The sequence below is a fragment of the Cebus imitator genome, unplaced genomic scaffold (genome assembly GCF_001604975.1).
Source record: "Cebus imitator isolate Cc_AM_T3 unplaced genomic scaffold, Cebus_imitator-1.0 Scaffold338, whole genome shotgun sequence".
NCBI classification, from domain to species: Eukaryota; Metazoa; Chordata; class Mammalia; order Primates; family Cebidae; genus Cebus; species Cebus imitator.
Genome location: NW_016107653.1, coordinates 1461105 through 1478604, shown reverse-complemented (window position 1 = coordinate 1478604; position 17500 = coordinate 1461105). Strand labels below are relative to the sequence as shown.

The following is a 17500-nucleotide window of genomic DNA, read 5'->3' as shown; positions in this document are numbered from 1 at the left end:
CATGCCCAGGACCAGAAACGACTCGCAGTCTACCAGCTTGCTGGCCCGGAAGACTCCCCGAGGGTGAGAGTGTCCCGGCATACTTACTTCTTCCCCTCTTGTGCCTGGCGCTGCACTTCCTGAAGTCCATCCACGGCCTGGTGAAAATCAAACACTGTGGGGTGGGCCAGGTGAAGGCACCAGGGAACAGGAGAGAAGCAGAGGACAGAGGTTTACACAGGGACCTCACCTCCTGCAGGCCTGAGTCTCCGAGGAAGGGGGTGGTCGAGATTTCAAAGAGACAAACTGGGGTGTGACCATGAGTGTGTGGGGCTCAGTTTCCCCATCTGCAAATGGGCTAGTGATCCCTGACCCAGCTCCCACCTTGAAGCTCTTTAAAAAGGATCATGTACAAGCTAATGGAGCCGTGTGGAAGAAGAAGGTCTTGGGGCCAGCCAGGCCTTTCCCTCTATGGCCATCTGAGCTTGGTGGCCATGGAGGGGCAGGGCTGGCTGGCCGTGGTGGGGTTCCCTGTACCCCAGTGGGAAACATACCAAGGTGGGCTCTGTCAGAGATGATGAGCCTCTTCTCCCAGTCCTTCAGGCCTGCAGGGACATGGGACGTAGGAGGGTCAGTGTTGACAGGTGTGTGGCTGCTCACAGGTGAGGGGCCAGAGCTGGGCTAGTTCGCCCGGTTCCCATCCGGGTAAGTCACGTGGGGAGGAGGCCGACAGGGCCACCTCTGTTACGCAGCAGGCAGCAGGCCCACCCCTGGTTGCCTCCTCCCCAGCTGAGGCTCCCGGACCCTCACCCCCCTGGAATGCCCACTCTCTTGCCTGCAGGCTTCACCCACTGCCAGCTGGGAAGTCGGAACTGGGGTGATTGTCCAGCCTTCCTCCGCACCTACAGCCACTCTGAAGGTGATCTGCACACTCAGGGCTTCACTCTGGGTATCCCCTGATGCCCATGTCCCCAGAATCACATTCTCCTTGCTCTTTTCACCCCCACCACGCCCCTTAAGCCTGAGGCTGCAGTTCAGTGTCCTCCTGTCTGTCCCTGCCCTCAATGTGTCTGACTTGCCCACACCCCCAACTGGCGGGTCTCGCTCACTGCCTGCCAGCCTCTGCGTGCCTGGCCAGATGCTCCTCGGAGCCCTCAGGAGCCACTTCCTTCCCTGCAGGCATAGTTCGCCCAGCAGTTCCCGCTTCCTGCTGGATGTCTGGGTCCAGGTCCCTGGCTGCTTTCCGGACTTCCTGACCTGAGTCTGCAGGCGCTACCTGGCCCCGTGATGCCAGGCTGCCAGCGTCTGAGGCCTCTGGGTTACCCAGCTCAGTCGCTATCTGCACAGGTAGAGCCAGCGGGTGATGAGCTAGGCCAGCTGCGTTGGGAAGCCCCCTCCGCCAGCCCTCTCCGCACAACACCACTCAGAGCACCACGTGTGGACAGGGCAAGGATGCAGGGACTTGGACCTACCTTTCTTCTCATTCTTCTCTGCTTCCTCAAACAAGCCCGGCAAGTGGATGACCACCCCATTGCCTGCATGACACACAGAGACATGAGACAGAGTTGTGTCCCAGATACTGGAAAACGTACATTAAGAACAGCATGAAATGGGTGGGTATGGCAGCTCACTCCTATAATCCCAGCACTATGGGAGGCTGAGGCAGGTGGATCACCTGAGGTCAGGAGTTCAAGACTACCCTGGCCAACATGATGAAACCCCTCTACTACAGATACAAAAAATTAGCCGGGTGTGATGGTGTGCACCTGTAATCCCAGCCACTTGGGAAGCTGAGGCAGGAGAATCACTTGAACCTGGGAGGCGGAGGTTGCAGTGAGCTGAGATCCTGCCACTGCACTCCAGCCTGGGCAACAGAGCGAGACTTTGTCTCAAACAAACAAACAAACAAACAACAAACAAGGCAGCATGACGTGGGCACACCGGTGGTCACAGCAGCATTATTCACAGCAGCCAAGAGCTGCCCGTCGGCAGATGAAGGATGAGCAGACCATGGTCTACCCATGCGACGGAAAAGCACTCAGCCTTAGAAAAGGAAGGACATTCTGCACAGGCTTCAACGTGGAGGGGCCGTGAATACATTCTGCTAAGTGAAATAAGGCAGCCACACAAGGACACAAACAGGATGATTCCACTTATGTGAGGTCCCTGGAGGAGTCACGTTCATAGAGATAGAGAGTAGAGGGCCGAGTGCGGTGGCTCACACCTGTAAATCCAGCACTCTGGGAGGCCAAGGCAGGCGGATCATGAGGTCAGGAGATCGAGACCATCCTGGCCAACATGGTGAAACCCCATCTCTACTAAAAATGCAAAAATTAGCTGGGCATGGTGATGCGTGCCTGTAGTCCCAGCTACTCGGGAGGCTGAGGCAGGAGAATCGCTTGAACCCGGAAGATGGAGGATGCAGTGAGCTGAGATCACACCACTGCACTCCAGCCTGGGTGACAGAGTGAGACTCCATTTCTCCATTTCTAAATATATATATATATATTAGCTGGTGTGGTGGCACACGCCTATAGTCCTGGCTACTTGGGAGACTGAGGCAGGAGGATCTCTTGAGGCAGGAGGTTGAGGCTGCAGTGAGCTAGGATTGTGCCAGTGCACTCCAGCCTAGTGACAGGGCGAGACCCCGTCTCAAACAGACAAACACAAATCTACCCCTGAGCTGTAACCCCCTTGATGGAAGATGGAGCCCTGCAGAAGCCCCTGCTTCCTCCCCAGGGAACCCCTTTCTCTTTGCCAGTCCCCTCTGAGGCTGGCCATGGCACAGGCTCAGCTGAGGGAGACAGGACTTCAGTCCAGACGAGAGTGACCCAGAGACTATGCAAGCCTCAATGAGCACAAAAGGTCACCCAAATGCCACGGCATCCTGAAATAAACACGTGGCAGAGGCCTGGAGTGTCGCAAGCTGAGGGTGTCTGTGTGAGCCCTGGCACGTCCTGCCCCTTGCTAAGCGGTGCCTCCTTGGCCTTGTTTCCCAGCATGTGGGGCTCAGGGCTGGGCGGACAAGGCTAGTGGCTGACGAAGGCTTCCTGCAGCACAGCCTGGGGCGGCTGGCCAGCGCCACTGCCCTGTCTGCCAGGGGCTAGGGGCTCCTGCAACATGGCGGGCAGGCCACCTCACTGCCTAGGGCCTCCCTGCTGTGAACTAGGGACTGCCCCCGCACTGTCCTTGCCCCACTGCTGGGAGGGTCAGGACCGGGTCTGCACCCGAGTGGACAGGCTTGGGTGAGTCCCTCCAGCTCAGCTCCTGACCACACGCGGCCCCCACAGCAGCCACCTCTGCACCAAGTGCCTCCCTCTGCTCACATTCAGTGGGCACAGCCCATGCCATCTGCTGGGCACACACCGAAGGCGCCTGAGCCCCCACTTCCTGACAGGGGCTGGGAAGGGGTCAGATACATCACAAGGGTGGCCTTGCTTAAGTCGAAGGAGCTGGGAGGGAAAGTAGAAGAAGGCCTGGCTGGCTTGGCCACCGGGGCCAAGAAAAGCTTCTCTGAGCAAAGGGATCTTGGGTGAGAGCTGAGGCCAGGATGCACAGTGCAGGCTTCTGACGAGAGAAGGGTGGAGGGTGAGCCACGGAACCCTGGGGGCAGAGGTGGGTCACCTCTTGGGGCACTGGTGGTCACCGGTGGCTGCAGCGAAGTCCGCGGGGAGGGCTGTGCCCGGACCCAGGAGAGACAAGTGATGTGGAAGGAGGACCCTCTGCAGCACGGACTGGGGAGAGGCTACAACCAGGCCTGTCAGGTGGCCGCAGCAGCTGGGAAGAGGATGGCCACATGGCCCGGCAGGGCCAGGGAGGGCACAGCTTCATCCATGCAGCCTGGTCGCCACGCAGCGAGAAGCCAGGCCTGTCACAATCATGTGCGCACTCCCAAGTATGCACACGCAGTCACGTACATACGGGCACGCGGTCTCACACGCACACACACGGAGTCTGGGATCAGGCACTCGCGCTCCTGCACGGCCACCGTGACTGCCCCTTCTCCCGTCAAGCCCTGGTCCTCTCAGCTGCGTTCCCAGCCCAGGCCCGGGCCATGCAGGTTTCTCTGCACCAGTGCCTGTTGGGGCAGGTAGGGGCTGGGGTCCAGCCTAGGCTTTTGGTACTGCTAGAGCCGTCATACCAGGCTCTGGTGCCCCGTGGGGCCCCTGGGCTGGCTGACACTGCCTTTCCTGCTCACGCACAGGTTGGGGCAGGGCACTCACCAATGAAGGACAGGGCCTTGGTGTTGATGATGCCGCTGGGCAGCAGGTGGAAGTCGTATTCCCTCCCGTCCACCACCACCGTGTGGCCAGCATTGTTGCCCCCCTGGAACAGAAACCTGGCTGAGCTGAAGGCACTCGAGTGCTGAGGGGCCCCGGACATGGACTGGCCCAAGGGGGCTTCCTCTGCCCCACAGGGCAGTGCTATTGGACTTGGGGCGTCTGGTTTGGTGGCCAGCTCTACTGTGTCTGCACAGGGCTGGGATGTGAGCGTCCTGCACCTTGGGAGGAGTGCAGCAGCTCCATCGGGGCCTGGGTCGGGGAGGGTCTGGCCCAGGCTGGTGCCAACACCTCCAGGTGGCTTGGTGCAGGTCTCTGCAGCTACACACCTCACTCTGGAGCTCACCCGTCTCGCGCGGGGACGAGGGCCCAGCCCTGCGGCAGAGCATGAATTCACCCCCCACAGCCCAACCTGCCCTCACCCGCTTTAGCAGGGACCCCTCCCTTTGGGCAGACACCTCCCATCTTCTGAGCCAGCCCTGTTCTGGGGAACACCCAGCCACAGGCTCCCCTCTCGGGGGGCTCCTGCTGATGGCAGCCAGAGGGCCTGGGACTGGGATGTGCAGGTTCCAATCCCCCTCCTGCCACAAGACAGTCACGTGACACAAGCAAACTGTGCTACCGCCCTGGACGCCACTGCCTTAGGTTCCCAAACTGCTTCTTGCGCCAGCGGAAGCTGGAGGATAAAGTGGGGCCCTTCTAGGTGGGGCAACAAAGCCCTCCTGCCTTTCTCTTTTTTTAAATACATATTTTATTGCACTTTACATTCTGCCCTCCTACCTTTTGCTTGGGTCTGCTCAGCAGGACCCAGGTCCAGTGGATGTCCCGTCGCCCCCACCCCCTGCTCCTGCAGGGCAGGTGGTGTGACGGATGCAGGGACACCCCAGCCTCAAGGCATGGCTAGCAGGGCTCCCCCACGTGCAGGCAGGAGGCCCCCACTGCACAGCTGAGGAAGAGGCAGCATTTGCTGGCCCACTGCCCCTGAAGCCAAGCCCCCGCCAACGACAATGGGTGTCCCTCCAGCACCTTTGGGTGCTCATGCCACCATCAGAGACCCGCGTGAGCTAGGTGTGGCAGAGCCTGGAGGGAGCCCCAGAAGGTCTCTGGTCCAGGAAAGGCCAGGTCTCCAGCCCCACCTCTGGCCAGCCACTGGACAGCATGGGGGACCCTCCCTGCTGTCCCCTCTCCTTGAGCTCCACCTGGAGGGGAGCAGGGTCCCGGTGGGGTGGGGGGACATGCACTGATATCCTGCCCCACAGGCTGGTCTGGCCTTTCCTTCACTACTGCCCTTTTGGGGCCCACTCTGTCCCCAGAACCCTGAACCAGCCCCACGTTCCTGCCTCGCCTCCCGGCAGAAAAGCCCTCAGCTTGTCTACCCATGGGGGACCTCCAGCCACACCCCACTGCTCTCTGCTCAGCAGAGAGGTATCAGCTCCCCTTCCACCTTCAAAGGCCTGGCAGTGGGTGTCCCACATAGCCTTTCTCTGCTGCTCAGGCAGGACTCAGTGACGGCGGTCCCCTCCCTCCACACCAGTTCCTCACAATGCATCTGGACGAGATTTACATGGAAGAGGCCTGGCAGCTGGTGGCAGGGCACACCTGGGGACAGGGAGGGCGAGGGCAGATCCAGAGATGCCAGGCAGGGGGCTGGCCCTCCTGGGACCTAACTTCACACATCGGCAGATTAAGCAACACTCGGAGGGAGCCCCGACGCCCCTTCCCAGAGCAGGAGTCCCCACCTCCACATCCCGACTTCTGCCTGGTCCTGCCCAGCTGGGCCCAGTCCTTGCAGAAAATCAGTTCAGGCCTGTGGTTTTGGGTGGGGCTGTGCTGGATGAACTGGGTGGGGATCCTGGGAGGTGGAGAAATGCAGGAAGCCTGGTGGCAGGCGGGAGGGTGGTCTGGGGGAGCTAATGCTGCCAGGCGGTGCAGCAGGGAGGAGGAGGAGAGTCAGGGCCCTTCTGCAGCCCGGGCGGACCGGTGGGGCTCAGCCTGTGCTGCTCAGCAGACCCTGAGTCAGCCCTGGGAATGCGGCTTCAGTCCATCGGGACAGGGCAGGCTCTGGTGTGACTCGCACAGGCTCTGGGTTTGGGGGTCATTGTGCTCTCCTGGAGACCCCACCCTCACTCTGTCCTTGCTTCAGGACACGGGTGGAAATTCCCCTCCAATGGGGTCACGGAGCATGTTCATGCCCACCATTGCATCTGCTGCCTTTTGGGGGCAGCCCAGGATGATGTCTCTGAGGACAGGTAGGGAAACTGAGAGAAGGGAAGCCTCTCCCTTGTACACAGCTCCCCCACTCCCCAGGGTGGGCAGGCCGTGAGGGATGACCTGGCAGCCAGGCCAAGTGCTGCCTACCATGGGAGAGCGCCCAGGGCCCATGTCAGCAGGCCCAGGACACCCCGCTGGGCACACCCTGGCTCTGTTGGGGGCAAACACAGGCTCCTAGGAACAGGCGCGGTTTGTTGTGGGCCAGTGGGTGTCCAGTGACCCTAGGGCCAGTGCCAGGCCACTCCCAGGAGCAGAAGCCAGCCCAGGACACTAAGCCCGGGACCTGATGGTCTGTGGGGCCTCCCAGTTCTGGGGAGCCCAGGACGATGGCCCCGGAGAGACCCTAGTCTGTCTTCCTCATCGCCAGTGAGGTCTCAGGGTGTCAGGCTGCACAGGCACGTGGTGAAGCTGGGGACAAGAAGTCTTCCTGCCCTTCCTCCAGCTTCAGCCTGGGGCTCCCACGGCAAAGGCACCCAAGGAGGGCTGGGCAAAGGGGGACAAAGGAAAGCTGGCAGTCCGGCCGGGGCTCTGCACAAAGGCAGGGCCTTCACGTCCAGGCCAGGGTCTGCCTTGCCATGGGAGCTACCAGCCAGGGCTGACCATGGGGCTGGCCACTGAGGAGGCACCGAACATCATGGCCAGCCCCACCCTCCCTGGAGAGGCTCTGGGGCCTTCCCTGGGGGCTGCCGCTGGCTGTAGGTGGACACCAGGCCCCTCAGCAGGGGGAGCAGGGCAGTCCGGAGGCTGCCACCCACTTACATGGCTTCCTGCTCTTGCACAGATGCACAGCTGCCTCCAGCCCCGCCGGTCTCCCTCCTCTCCTTTCCTGGCCCCTGCTGGCCCAGTAGATGGGTCCATGGATCCTGCCACTCATCCCAGGTGGCCCGGCCCTGAGCCCTGTGTCTGGCCACCATCACCGCAGTGCCATGCTGCCGACACTGCAAGGCCTCTCCACACAGGCTTTGTCCTTGCCCCTGGCCTCCACACTGCCCAGATGCCGCACGCCCTGCCCCTGCACTGAGCTTGTCCTCCGCGCGTGTCCCAGCCTTGCCCTGCAGCCATTGTCCTGCTCCTGCCCCCCGTCCCTAAGCCCTTGGAATGCCCCCTGCCATCTACCTGGCTTGGGGACTGTCCACTGACCTCCTCTGACTTGCCGGGGCCCCCTCCACTCATGGCCTGCTCAGCCACTGCCCTTCTCTGCTATGAGAAGTAGGAAAGTTCCCTTTTAGTTTTCCTTCTTATTAAAGAATATGTGCTAATAACTTTGTGAAGCCCTATCCTATGTAGCTGTTAGACACGCTGTGCTTACAGGCTCATAGTACATCTATGTCCTTGCACTTTAACCAAGATGTCTGTGCTGGACGTGCTCACAGGCGTGTCCCAGCTCTCCGTTGCTCTCACCTGTTTAGAAAAGTTTTAAGTTGTTAGCCAATCCGGTTTTCGTTTAGATTGTGAGGTCTGGCTCCAGCCAACGGAGACCAGACACAGCAGTAAGGACGACCCCAGATGTGTAAGGGATACATCTGTCTGTTTTCCTTTGTTCATTGTACTCTCGTGGCATGAGGGCTAGTAAGAGTACCCATCCTGCAGTCCAGGAAGTAAAAACTGCATTGCTGAAAGATCCTTTGTCTCTGCTGATTTTTCCTTTGTGGCATGGAGCATCTATTTCCATCTGCCCTGCAGTCCACAGGCCCCTTACTGTCGTAGATGACTCCACTGGCCACGGTGTCTGCTTGGCCCAGGGTTTCCAAGGAGGCCCCTTTCCCTCCTGCGATGCAGCCCCTGTCGTCAGCCCTAGCTGCAGCAGCACCTGTGACGAGGCTCGCTACCCCCAAGCACCAGAGCCTCTCCTCCCGCCAGCTCAGCCGACTGCACCTCTGATGGCGCCCTGCCCCAATGCCACCGTGCTCTGCCTGCTTCTCCCGCTGCCCTGGCTGTGCCGGGCCCACGCTATACCACCTCCCCATCGGCACCCACAAAGGCTTGGGGAGGAGGGGACAGTGGAGTGGCCGCTTGCAGCTCTCCCACTGGACCGGGAGCAACCAGCTCTCCCACCTCTGGGTCCAGCCCCAGCCCTAGCCCGGGGCCCGGTGGCCAGCGAGCTCACACCAGGCAGTGAAGGGAGCAGAGTGGCGAGCACAGGGGAGGCCGGCGGCAGCTTCTCAGAGGCTGTGAGGCTCCTGGGCCCGACCTCTTGGCACTGGCACCCAATGGCAGTTTGTATCACGACCATGCCTGGCACAGGGCAAGGGGCCCTGGGGCCCAGTGTGCACGCGCCTGTGACAACCAGCGTGGTGTGGTGTGTTCACCCACGTACACTGCTTCACTCCCTTCTGGGCTCTGCCTGTAGGCTCCCACCCCTCTCTCATTCCTTCAACCCAAAGGAGTGGTTCTCTGCCCCTTTGGAAGTGGGGCGAGGGCTGGGGCAGAACTGAGGTCATGGGTACAGGTATGCAGGTCTCCGCTGCCTGTGACTGGTGTTCTTGTGATGACGCGGGGTTGTATGTCACTGCAGGGACCCTCTGTCCTGGAGGCAGGGTCCAATGACCAGCACACCAGCCATGCAGAGGTGAGGTGGGGGGAAGACCTCTTTCTGGAAGCAACTCCAGGCACTCCCTGGCCAAGGCAGGTCTCTGATGCAGCCTGGAGCCCGAGGCAAAGCGTTACGTGAGGCCTCTTGGAGAGGGCACCCAGAGCCCCAACAGCCACAGCACCGGGGCCCCCAATGCACAGGATGTCAGCTGCCACCTGGCACTGCCACACCACAGAGGACACCGTGGGAATACCCCATGATCTCACACCCCTGTGTACATGGCCACAGCCTTCCACCCGTCTGCCAGCTGGACACGGCTCTGGCTAGAGCTGGAGAGCACAGGAGGCTTAGGAGTACGCTGTGGAGACCCAGAGAAGGCCCCCTCCGCCCGTATGCTGGGCATGGTCAGACATCAGCAGCCCAGGGCCCTGAGGTCTGCACTGCAGCAGCAGGACGGGACCTAAGCCCTGACCAGGCACGCCAGAGCCTTGTGGTCCTGGGCAGGGAGCCCAGGTATCCAAAGGAAGTAGCTTGGAAATGGAAGGAGGAACTAGGGGTGAAGGTGAGGCACTGCCCACCTGGGAACAGGGGGCAGGGGAGACCCAGGTGTGCCTGCCCTCAGCTGCCCATCTGAGAAGTAGGAGCTGGACATGCAGGTGGGGCATGCAGGGGAAAGAAACGCTGAGGACACGAGGGAGGAAGTGCAGGAGGAGGTGCCTGGGGACTCCTCGGAAGTGGGATGGGGTGTCCGCGCCCAGAGAGGAGAGATGGAACACAGGAGCCCAGCACAGAGAGGCAGACAATGTGACGTGGCTGCAGAGCGGGGAGGGCACACTTGGCTCAGAGGAGACTCAGCCTGGAGGGGAGACAGGCTTGGGGGCAGCCAGGGAAGCGGGCAAGGGGGAAGATGGCACAGTGGGGCCAGGGGGCATGGTGCAGCCCAGCAGACCCAGAGCCACCCTGGAGTGGAGGAAGGCAGCTGAGGTGTGAAGGCGGGGGCATGGGGGGAGGTGGGGCTCAGCCTGGGGAAGGGGGGCTGCTCAGGAAGCAGGTCTAGAGGTGGATGCAAGGAGGGGGACTGTGGAAGGCGAGGACGTCTCAGGGGTCCCCAGGTGCACTCCGACTGCAGGCCCCAAATCGCTGGGATGGGAAAAGAATGAGGAGAGCCATGCAGGGTGTGGGGCAGCCCCAGACCTCCTCTGGGCAGGGTGAGCAAAGCCGCGACTCTCGCCAAGTGCCAAGGGCCCCTGGGGGCTTGGGAGCTGGCTTGAAATGATGGCCCTGCTGGTGCAGGCATCAGCAGAGGGCAGAGTGAGCCAGAGCCTGGGCGTCCAGAGGCTTGGGCAGCCAGGACAGGAGCCTAGCCAACACTCAGGGTGGCGCCAGGCCCAGGCAACCCTTTGGGGACTGAGCAGCAGAGCAGGATGGTGGCCAGGGCTGGTGGCTTCAGCCCTCCTGGCAGCCAGCCTGCCTCCCAGACCTGCTCCCCGCCTGCCCTGCGCTGCATGCACTTTCCCACCTGGACCGCTCTGCCCTGCTCTGTCCTCTGCTCAGCCCCTCGAGTGAAGGTGAGGTCTGGCCTCTGTGCGCCTGGAGACCCCATGTCGGGTCCCTTCATCTGGCTTTGGGCATCTACACACCACTTAAGAAAGAGGCGGTCTTCCCTGGGGGCATCCGGCCAGACCTTCACTCTGCCAGTCTCTGATGGCACAGCGTGATCAGACAGGGAGTGCACAAGAGCGGGAGGTGTTGGGAGCCTGGTGGCAGGGGACAGCCTCACTGCTAAGAGGAGAGATGGGCACCGTGAGGTCGGGGGTCACTGAGCACTTGCAGAGCCTGGGGCTGGGGCCCCAAAGAAGATGGCCTGTCCTTGCCTCTGCAGAGCGGCGCCCCGCTGAGATTCAGCGGGTGGGGACAAAGGGCCAGGCCCTGAGCTATCATGGTGGGCATCCAGGACCCGTGAGGGCTCCAGACGTGGCAGTGACTCTCATTCCTCCAAGCCTGAGCTTGCTTCCCCTCTGTGAAGGAGCTCTTCAGGATGATCCTGCCTCACTAGCTTGTGAGGAGGCTGGAGGGAGAGGGGAGCTCCAGGGACAAACCTCCTTTATTCCCGCTCACTTGGAGAGCCAAGGGCTCCCTCAGGCTGTGGGGTGGCCCAGTGGGGGCACCTGGCGGCCCGAGTGCAAGATGGGCTCCCCTCTGCAGCTGGGAGCGAGTGGGGTCTGGCCCGCTGTCGGGGGACCGGGCAGGGGACAGCAGGGAGAGCCTGGATCCAGGACCATCTCCACAGCTGGGAGTGGAGCGGGATGAATCCCTCATAGAGCAGCTGCGGGGGCCCCAGCCCACCCTGCAGAAGTGCATGGCCCCACCAGAGCCGGCAGCTCACAGAGAGGGGCTTGGGCCTCACAGGGGCAAAGAGGTCTGAGGAGGGAAGCTGCCCCATGCTGAGGGCGCCCTGGAGGGGGAAGAGCAGTAGAGCTCGGGACACGCCCCCTGGCGCCAGGGACCAGGTGGCAGGGCAGAGGCAGTGGGGAGGGAGTTGCAGTGGGGGGTGGGGTGTCTGGGGACCATCTCTAGGACCTGGGGGATCTCTGCAGAGAGGGATGAGCTTGCCTGAGAGCAGGAGTGGGAAGTCCCCCACGGTTCCAGGAAGAACTTTCCAGGAAGCCACAGTTCCTTCCGGCAGGAGGGGCTCAGACAGCCCTGAGCCACACAGGGTGCTGGGCTGACCCCCTTCTCCGACAGGGATTATGGCAAGCCCCAGCCCTCCTCTCTGGAGCTCAGGAAGGAGGCCGCAGAGCCCGGAGAAGGGACACTGCAGGGGACCTTGCTCCATTTTTGGCAGCAGCCCCAGGCAGGCTCTGACCCCCAGATGCGTGCTTCCCAAAGTGGACCTCTTTGGGCCTGGAGCTGTAAGTCAGTCCATGGGCAGCAGGACTTGGCTGCCCTGGCATGGGCATGCATCCCCAGGGTGGTGGCCCGAGAGTGCCCAGTGTCCAGCTCAGTCAGAACAGATGGGGGCGCTGAGAGCAGCCGGCAGAGGCCCCGCCCTGGGCCCTGGGGACAAGTGGGTCTGGCCTCCTCGGTGGCCCCGCCAGCCACCGGGTCACTCTGGCCAGAAGTCTGAGGCCCTCCCTCTCCCATGTCTGGCTGGGACCGTCCCAAGCACCCCCCGCCCCAGGCCCTGCCCCAGTTGCCCCCCAGGACGGCCGGGCCCCCTTCCACCTCTGCCTCTCTTCGGCTGACTCACCCGGGTCACCCCCACCCAACAGGCAGCCTTCACCCCTCACCACCCCCGACCCTGCAGGGAGCCAGCCAAGCCCTGTCCCAGACCCAGACAGGCCCCAGGTGGTCACTGCAGAATGAGGAAGGGGGGTGTCTTGGGGGTCCTCAAACCACCGTGGGGCTGGGTCCTCCGGTCCCTCTATGGAGGGTCCAGCGTCACTCCCAAGGCATGTGACGCCGCCAGAGGATCGGGTGTCCCCAACTCAGCGACTTGTATTTATAGCTGAGCCCTGGCCCGCTGCCGGGGTGGTGGGGGAGGGGTGGGTGGAGGGAGGGCGGTGTGTGTGGGTCGCGGTTGTGTGGGTGGTGCGTGCGCGTGCGTGGGTGGGTGGGGTGGCCCTGGGAAAGGTGCTCCCGGAGGGAAGGCGTCCAAGCCGGTGAGTGACCGGCAGGGGCATGGGAGGACAGGGGCCGTCTGGGTCCGGGGAGGGGGCTCGCTGGGCGGGTGGGGGAGGGACCCGGCGCCCCAGCCCGCACCTGGCAGCGGCTGATGATGTCGGCGTCCGTGGCCAGCAGGTCCACCACCTTGCCTTTGCCCTCGTCCCCCCACTGCGCGCCCAGCACCACCGTCACGCGGGAGCCGGTCGCCGCCGCCTCCTGCTGCAGCCGCCCCCGCTTGACGCCGCCCGCGCCGGGGGGCCGGTCGTTGGAGGCTCGGGTCCCCGACATGCTGGCTCGGTTCTTCCGCTGCGCTGGCCCGGCCAGGAGCCCGCCGCCGCCGGCGTCCGCGCCATTAAATGGAGAGTGCCCGGGGCAGGGGGCGGGCCGGGGGCGGGCCCGGGCGGGCGCAGTGACGTCCCGGTGACCTCCGGCCGCCAGGTCCCCGCCCCATGGCCGCGGCCCGGGAAGTCCAGTTGAGCCTGAGCACTTTAGGGGCGAGGGGGCGCACGGACCGACGGCCAGGCAGGCAGAGGGCCTGGGGCGCCCCACGAATTTGCCAACGGAGGCAGCTTCCCGCAAGCCCGTCGGGGCCAGGGCTTGTGAACCGCGACCGAACCCCGCCAGGCCCCTGCCGGGCCCAGAACTTTGGGGTTCCAGCAACTGCGGCGGTGGGCGCCCCTCCAGAGCAGGAATGCGGTCCTGCGTCCCACCTGGAGAGTCCGCGCTCTCGGGGCGCGCACGTGCCCTGCGCGGAACCCCGAGTCCCCTGGGCGCGCGCGCGCCCCCTGCCGGCCGCGAAGAGCCCCGCAGCGCGTCCTGGCCGAGGACGAAGCGCCTCCTGCACCTGCCTGCATCTCGGCTAGACTGCAGGGGCCCCGCGTCCTGCCCGGGCGCACTGTTGCTCGGTCCTGGCGTTTAGGACTTAATCTTCAAATCCGATAGTTTTAGTTTGGAAAGATAAAACAGAAATCTTCTGTTGCTTTTTCTGAAGGATTGGCTTTTTTTTTTTTTTTTTTTTTTTTTTTTTTTTTTTTNTAAGAAGTCAACATTAAAGTAAATTTAGATACTATAGTTTAAAAGTAATTATCTGGGGCTAGGGGCAGTGGCTCACACCTGCAGTCCCAGCACTTTGGGAGGCGAAGTCGGGTGGATCACCTGAGGTCAGGAGTTTGAGACTATCCTGGCCAACATGGTGAAACCCTGTCTCTACTAAAAATACAAAAAATTAGTCAGGTGTGGTAGCAGGCGCCTATAATCCCAGCTACTCAGGAGGCTAAGGCAGAAGAATTGCTTCAACCTGGGAGGCAGAGGTTGCAGTGAGCCGAGATTGTGCCACTGCACTCCAGCCTGGGCAACAAGAGAGAAACTCTGTTTCAAAGAAAAAAAAAATTACTTATGTTAGATAAGTCAGTTTATATTTTTAAAGTATTATCTACAGTCAGATTCCCCATAACTTTTTAATTGCTTTAAGCTTTATAATTTCTTTTAAAGTTTATTTTGTAAATGCACCTTGCTCTGTACATTTTCCAATGAGTATAAAAATGATGTCATCAGTGTCTTCATGTGTTTTATAATGATCTCAATTTATTTAAATGCTGTTTAATTTAGAGGAGGAGATGCATTCTTTCAGCATCTCAGTATGGATAGGAATTACTGGAGCTACCCATTTTAAGGTTTTATTTGCATAAATATTCTTGACCATAAGAAGTTGAGGATAAAAATATATTGTCCAATTTTGCAAACATCAATAACCTGTGGTCCAATATCTTCACTGCTGACAAAGAGAACAGTTTCTAGGCAGTGGCGTTTAGGAGACTTAATCTTCAAATCCGATAGTTTTAGTTTGGAAAGATAAAACAGAAATCTTCTGTTGCTTTTTCTGAAGGATTGGCTTTTTTTTTTTTTTTTTTTTTGCTTCAGTATGTTTGGGTTTCTCTTCTCTCTCAGATTTCCTCAGATGAGCTTCCTCTCTGGAGTCTTCTTCTGAGGAAATATCTACCGGGAGAAAGGCGACGGTGTGGCCAATAAAATGGCTGGAACGGAAAACGGGAGCAGGCCGGCTTCAGCATGGAGCTCCAGCCCTCAGCACCCAAGACGGGGTAAAGGGACCCATGCTGTCAGCCTCACCTGGCTGGCATGGGAGCAACCCCCAGGGGTGCGCACCAGCGTGGGGCCCAGTTTCGAAAGAGGCCTCACATCACACCTTCCCATCCCAGTCCCAGCCTGTGGAGGGACTAGGCCCCAGAGGGAGGCAATGGTACGCGAGGCTCCTGTGTTCCCTGCTGGTTGACCTGCTCCACCCACCCTGCCCCACCCCTCCCTAGTGGATGAGGCTTGGAGGAAGCCAGCTCTGGTGGCCAGGAGAAGGGTCCTGGGGCCCTTGCCCCAGAGCAGGGAGGCAGGGCCCTTGCCTCCCTCCCTGAGGGTTCTCAGTTGCCAAACAGCCTGGAGTCACCAGGCTCCTTGGGCTTTGGGGCAACTCCAAGGCCAGTGACAGGGAGCCCATGGAGATGGGACACTCCCCATAAGGAAGGGAGGGGAGCTTGGGCCTGTCGGGGCAAAGGTCACTCACACTGAGTTAGTGATTCAGGTGCAGCTGAGGACACCGCTGCCCACCCCTCCCTGCAGCTTCCCCACCCCTCCTCTCTGGGTGCCTGTCTGCCCCAGCCTGGGGGAGACGGGTTGTTCGCAGCGGCCTCCCACCCCTGCTCTTAAGTCCCCAGACCCCTCTTCTTCCACTGGGCACACTGACACTTCCTCTCCCTCGGCATCCTTGTGGGGAAAAGGCCGTTGTGTGGGTTCCAAGCAGTCAGGGAGCCTCAGAGGAAATAGTCTTCATGCCTGAACTGCACGTCCTCCACCTTCCTAGTGCCGTCCTGGGGGCGACAGCCGGTGAGGGTAAGCAGACCACCACCCCCAGCTTGGGAAGGTGCTGGAGCAGGGCTGGAGGGCTCCAAGGTTTGGCAGAACCTGGATCCTGCTGAACAGGGGATGCACCTGAGGGTGGGGCGGTGGGCCTGCGGGTGTCAAGGAGGGAATTTGGGGCACAGCGTTAGCTGTGCAGGTAGGCAAGAGGCGGACTGCAGCAGGACAAACCAAGAGGGTCACGGGAGGTTTGTTTCCAGATGAGAGAAACTGACAGTGTTAAATGCCACCAGGAACCACAGAGTCCCATCAGACAAAGGGGTGCTTCCAAGGCCTGGCGGGGCCACCAGCTCTGAGCCCTTCCTGGGGACACCTGTGGTTCTGGGCTAGCAGATGTCTGATAGAGGCTTGGGAGTCTGGGGGGTCACCCACCCTACCAAGGGGTCTTGGACTGACCCTGCAGAGGCGAACAGTAGTGACTCACCGACTTCCCCAGGCCCCGACTATAAATAGCCACGGGCCTGGGTTGGGGCAGGGAGTTGGGCCTTTTCTAAAAACAGCCCTGCCCAGGCCCAACAGCTGGGGACCCTGCCAGTCACACGGCCCAGCCAAAATTAGAACACCCCCACCCCACAACCCCCACAGTGGGCCTGTCCCCAGGTGGTGGGCGGCACAGGAGCCACAGAGCTTGGGGCCATCCACCTGGCCCCTGCTGTCTCAATGTGTGCCCTTGAGCAAGAACTAGGGTACATGGGCCTGTCCACCTGTGCTTTCCACTCTTTGGGGGGTCACACTTTCCTGTGGGACCATCGAACACGGTGGTCCAGAACAGACACCCACAGCCGCCTGCATACACGCCTGCAGCTATGAAGCCTCACTGTGCAAGGCACACCCAGAACTCATCTGTTTCGGCTCCTTTGCTGGCTGAAGCCCACTCAACTCACTTCTCATGAAAGAGAAAAACCAGGCTGCAGGAAAGGCAGCCCCTCCTCCTGTCACAGGGTCCCCAGCCCCACCTCTCCAGGCAGGAAGGGCCATGGCCTCACTTGCTGCAGGTGACCCTGCAGGTGGCCTCACCCAGTACTCCGTAGTCCACTATTACTGGCAGATCTGTGGGGGGTGGGGGGCAGGGGAGGTGTTGAGCTATTTAACTTAAAAACAATAGCACAGATGGGAATGAAAAATGGTGCGGCTGCTTTGGAAAACAGTTTGGCAGTTTCTTAAGAAGTTAAACATAAACTTAGCAGGTCGCCCAATTGTTCCTCCGCTAGAATCTACCCAGAGAAATGAAAACTCCATCCACACGAAGACTATACGAATGTCCACAGCAGCAGGATTCACTAAAGCCCCAAACTGGAAGCGACACAGGTGTCCGCGGACAGAAGAGTGGACAAACAAATGCGGTCCATGCATGCAACGGAGTGTGCTTCAGCCATAAAGTGGAACGAGGTCCTGAGGCAGCCCGCAGCGAGGATGGAGCCTGAACACACGCCGAAGGACCTGGGAGTGTCTGGAGCTCAGGTCACCAGCTGCCAGGGCTGGGGAGGAGCTTGGGGAGAAGGTGGGACTGATGGGTTCCAGAGGACTTCTTGGGGTGATGGAGAGAGTCTAAAAGCAGATCATTGCACAACCTTGATCTGCTGGAAAGCAAATGCCATCACAGCACACACTTAACAGTGAGTCTGGCAGTTTGTAAATTACACTCCTGTGGAGCTGCACCCATCTCACCACTGCCGGGTGCTGTTCATTGGGTCTGCCGTGTTCTAGATGCTTCTCACTGCCTCCTGAGGGCTTGAGGGACAACCCCTAGCCTGGGGACCCTCGGCGGTGAATGCTCACACGCGATCTGGGGACCCTCGGCGGTGAACGCTCACACGCGATCTGGGGACCCTCGGCGGTGAACGCT

The 17500-nt window shown here is 60.8% G+C and overlaps 1 protein-coding gene and 1 long non-coding RNA gene across 2 annotated transcripts in view; one reads left to right on the top strand and one right to left on the bottom strand.

The window, feature by feature from the left end:
- Nucleotides 1-13085, bottom strand: part of ADSS1 (adenylosuccinate synthase 1) — a 21107-nt gene extending 8022 nt beyond the window's left edge. The window contains exons 1-5 of the mRNA XM_017505400.2: nucleotides 12826-13085; nucleotides 4203-4305; nucleotides 1452-1514; nucleotides 534-584; nucleotides 88-154 (exon numbers count right to left, since the gene is read on the bottom strand). Coding sequence (XP_017360889.1) covers nucleotides 88-154; nucleotides 534-584; nucleotides 1452-1514; nucleotides 4203-4305; nucleotides 12826-13017 — 476 coding nt within the window. The 5' untranslated portion in view covers nucleotides 13018-13085. The remainder of the gene's footprint in view (nucleotides 1-87; nucleotides 155-533; nucleotides 585-1451; nucleotides 1515-4202; nucleotides 4306-12825) is intronic.
- On the top strand, nucleotides 12636-17321 carry LOC108287189. The gene is made up of 2 exons (XR_001818245.2): nucleotides 12636-12725; nucleotides 16866-17321. It is a non-coding gene; the product is annotated as an uncharacterized LOC108287189 (long non-coding RNA).
- Nucleotides 17322-17500: the final 179 nt, after the last annotated feature.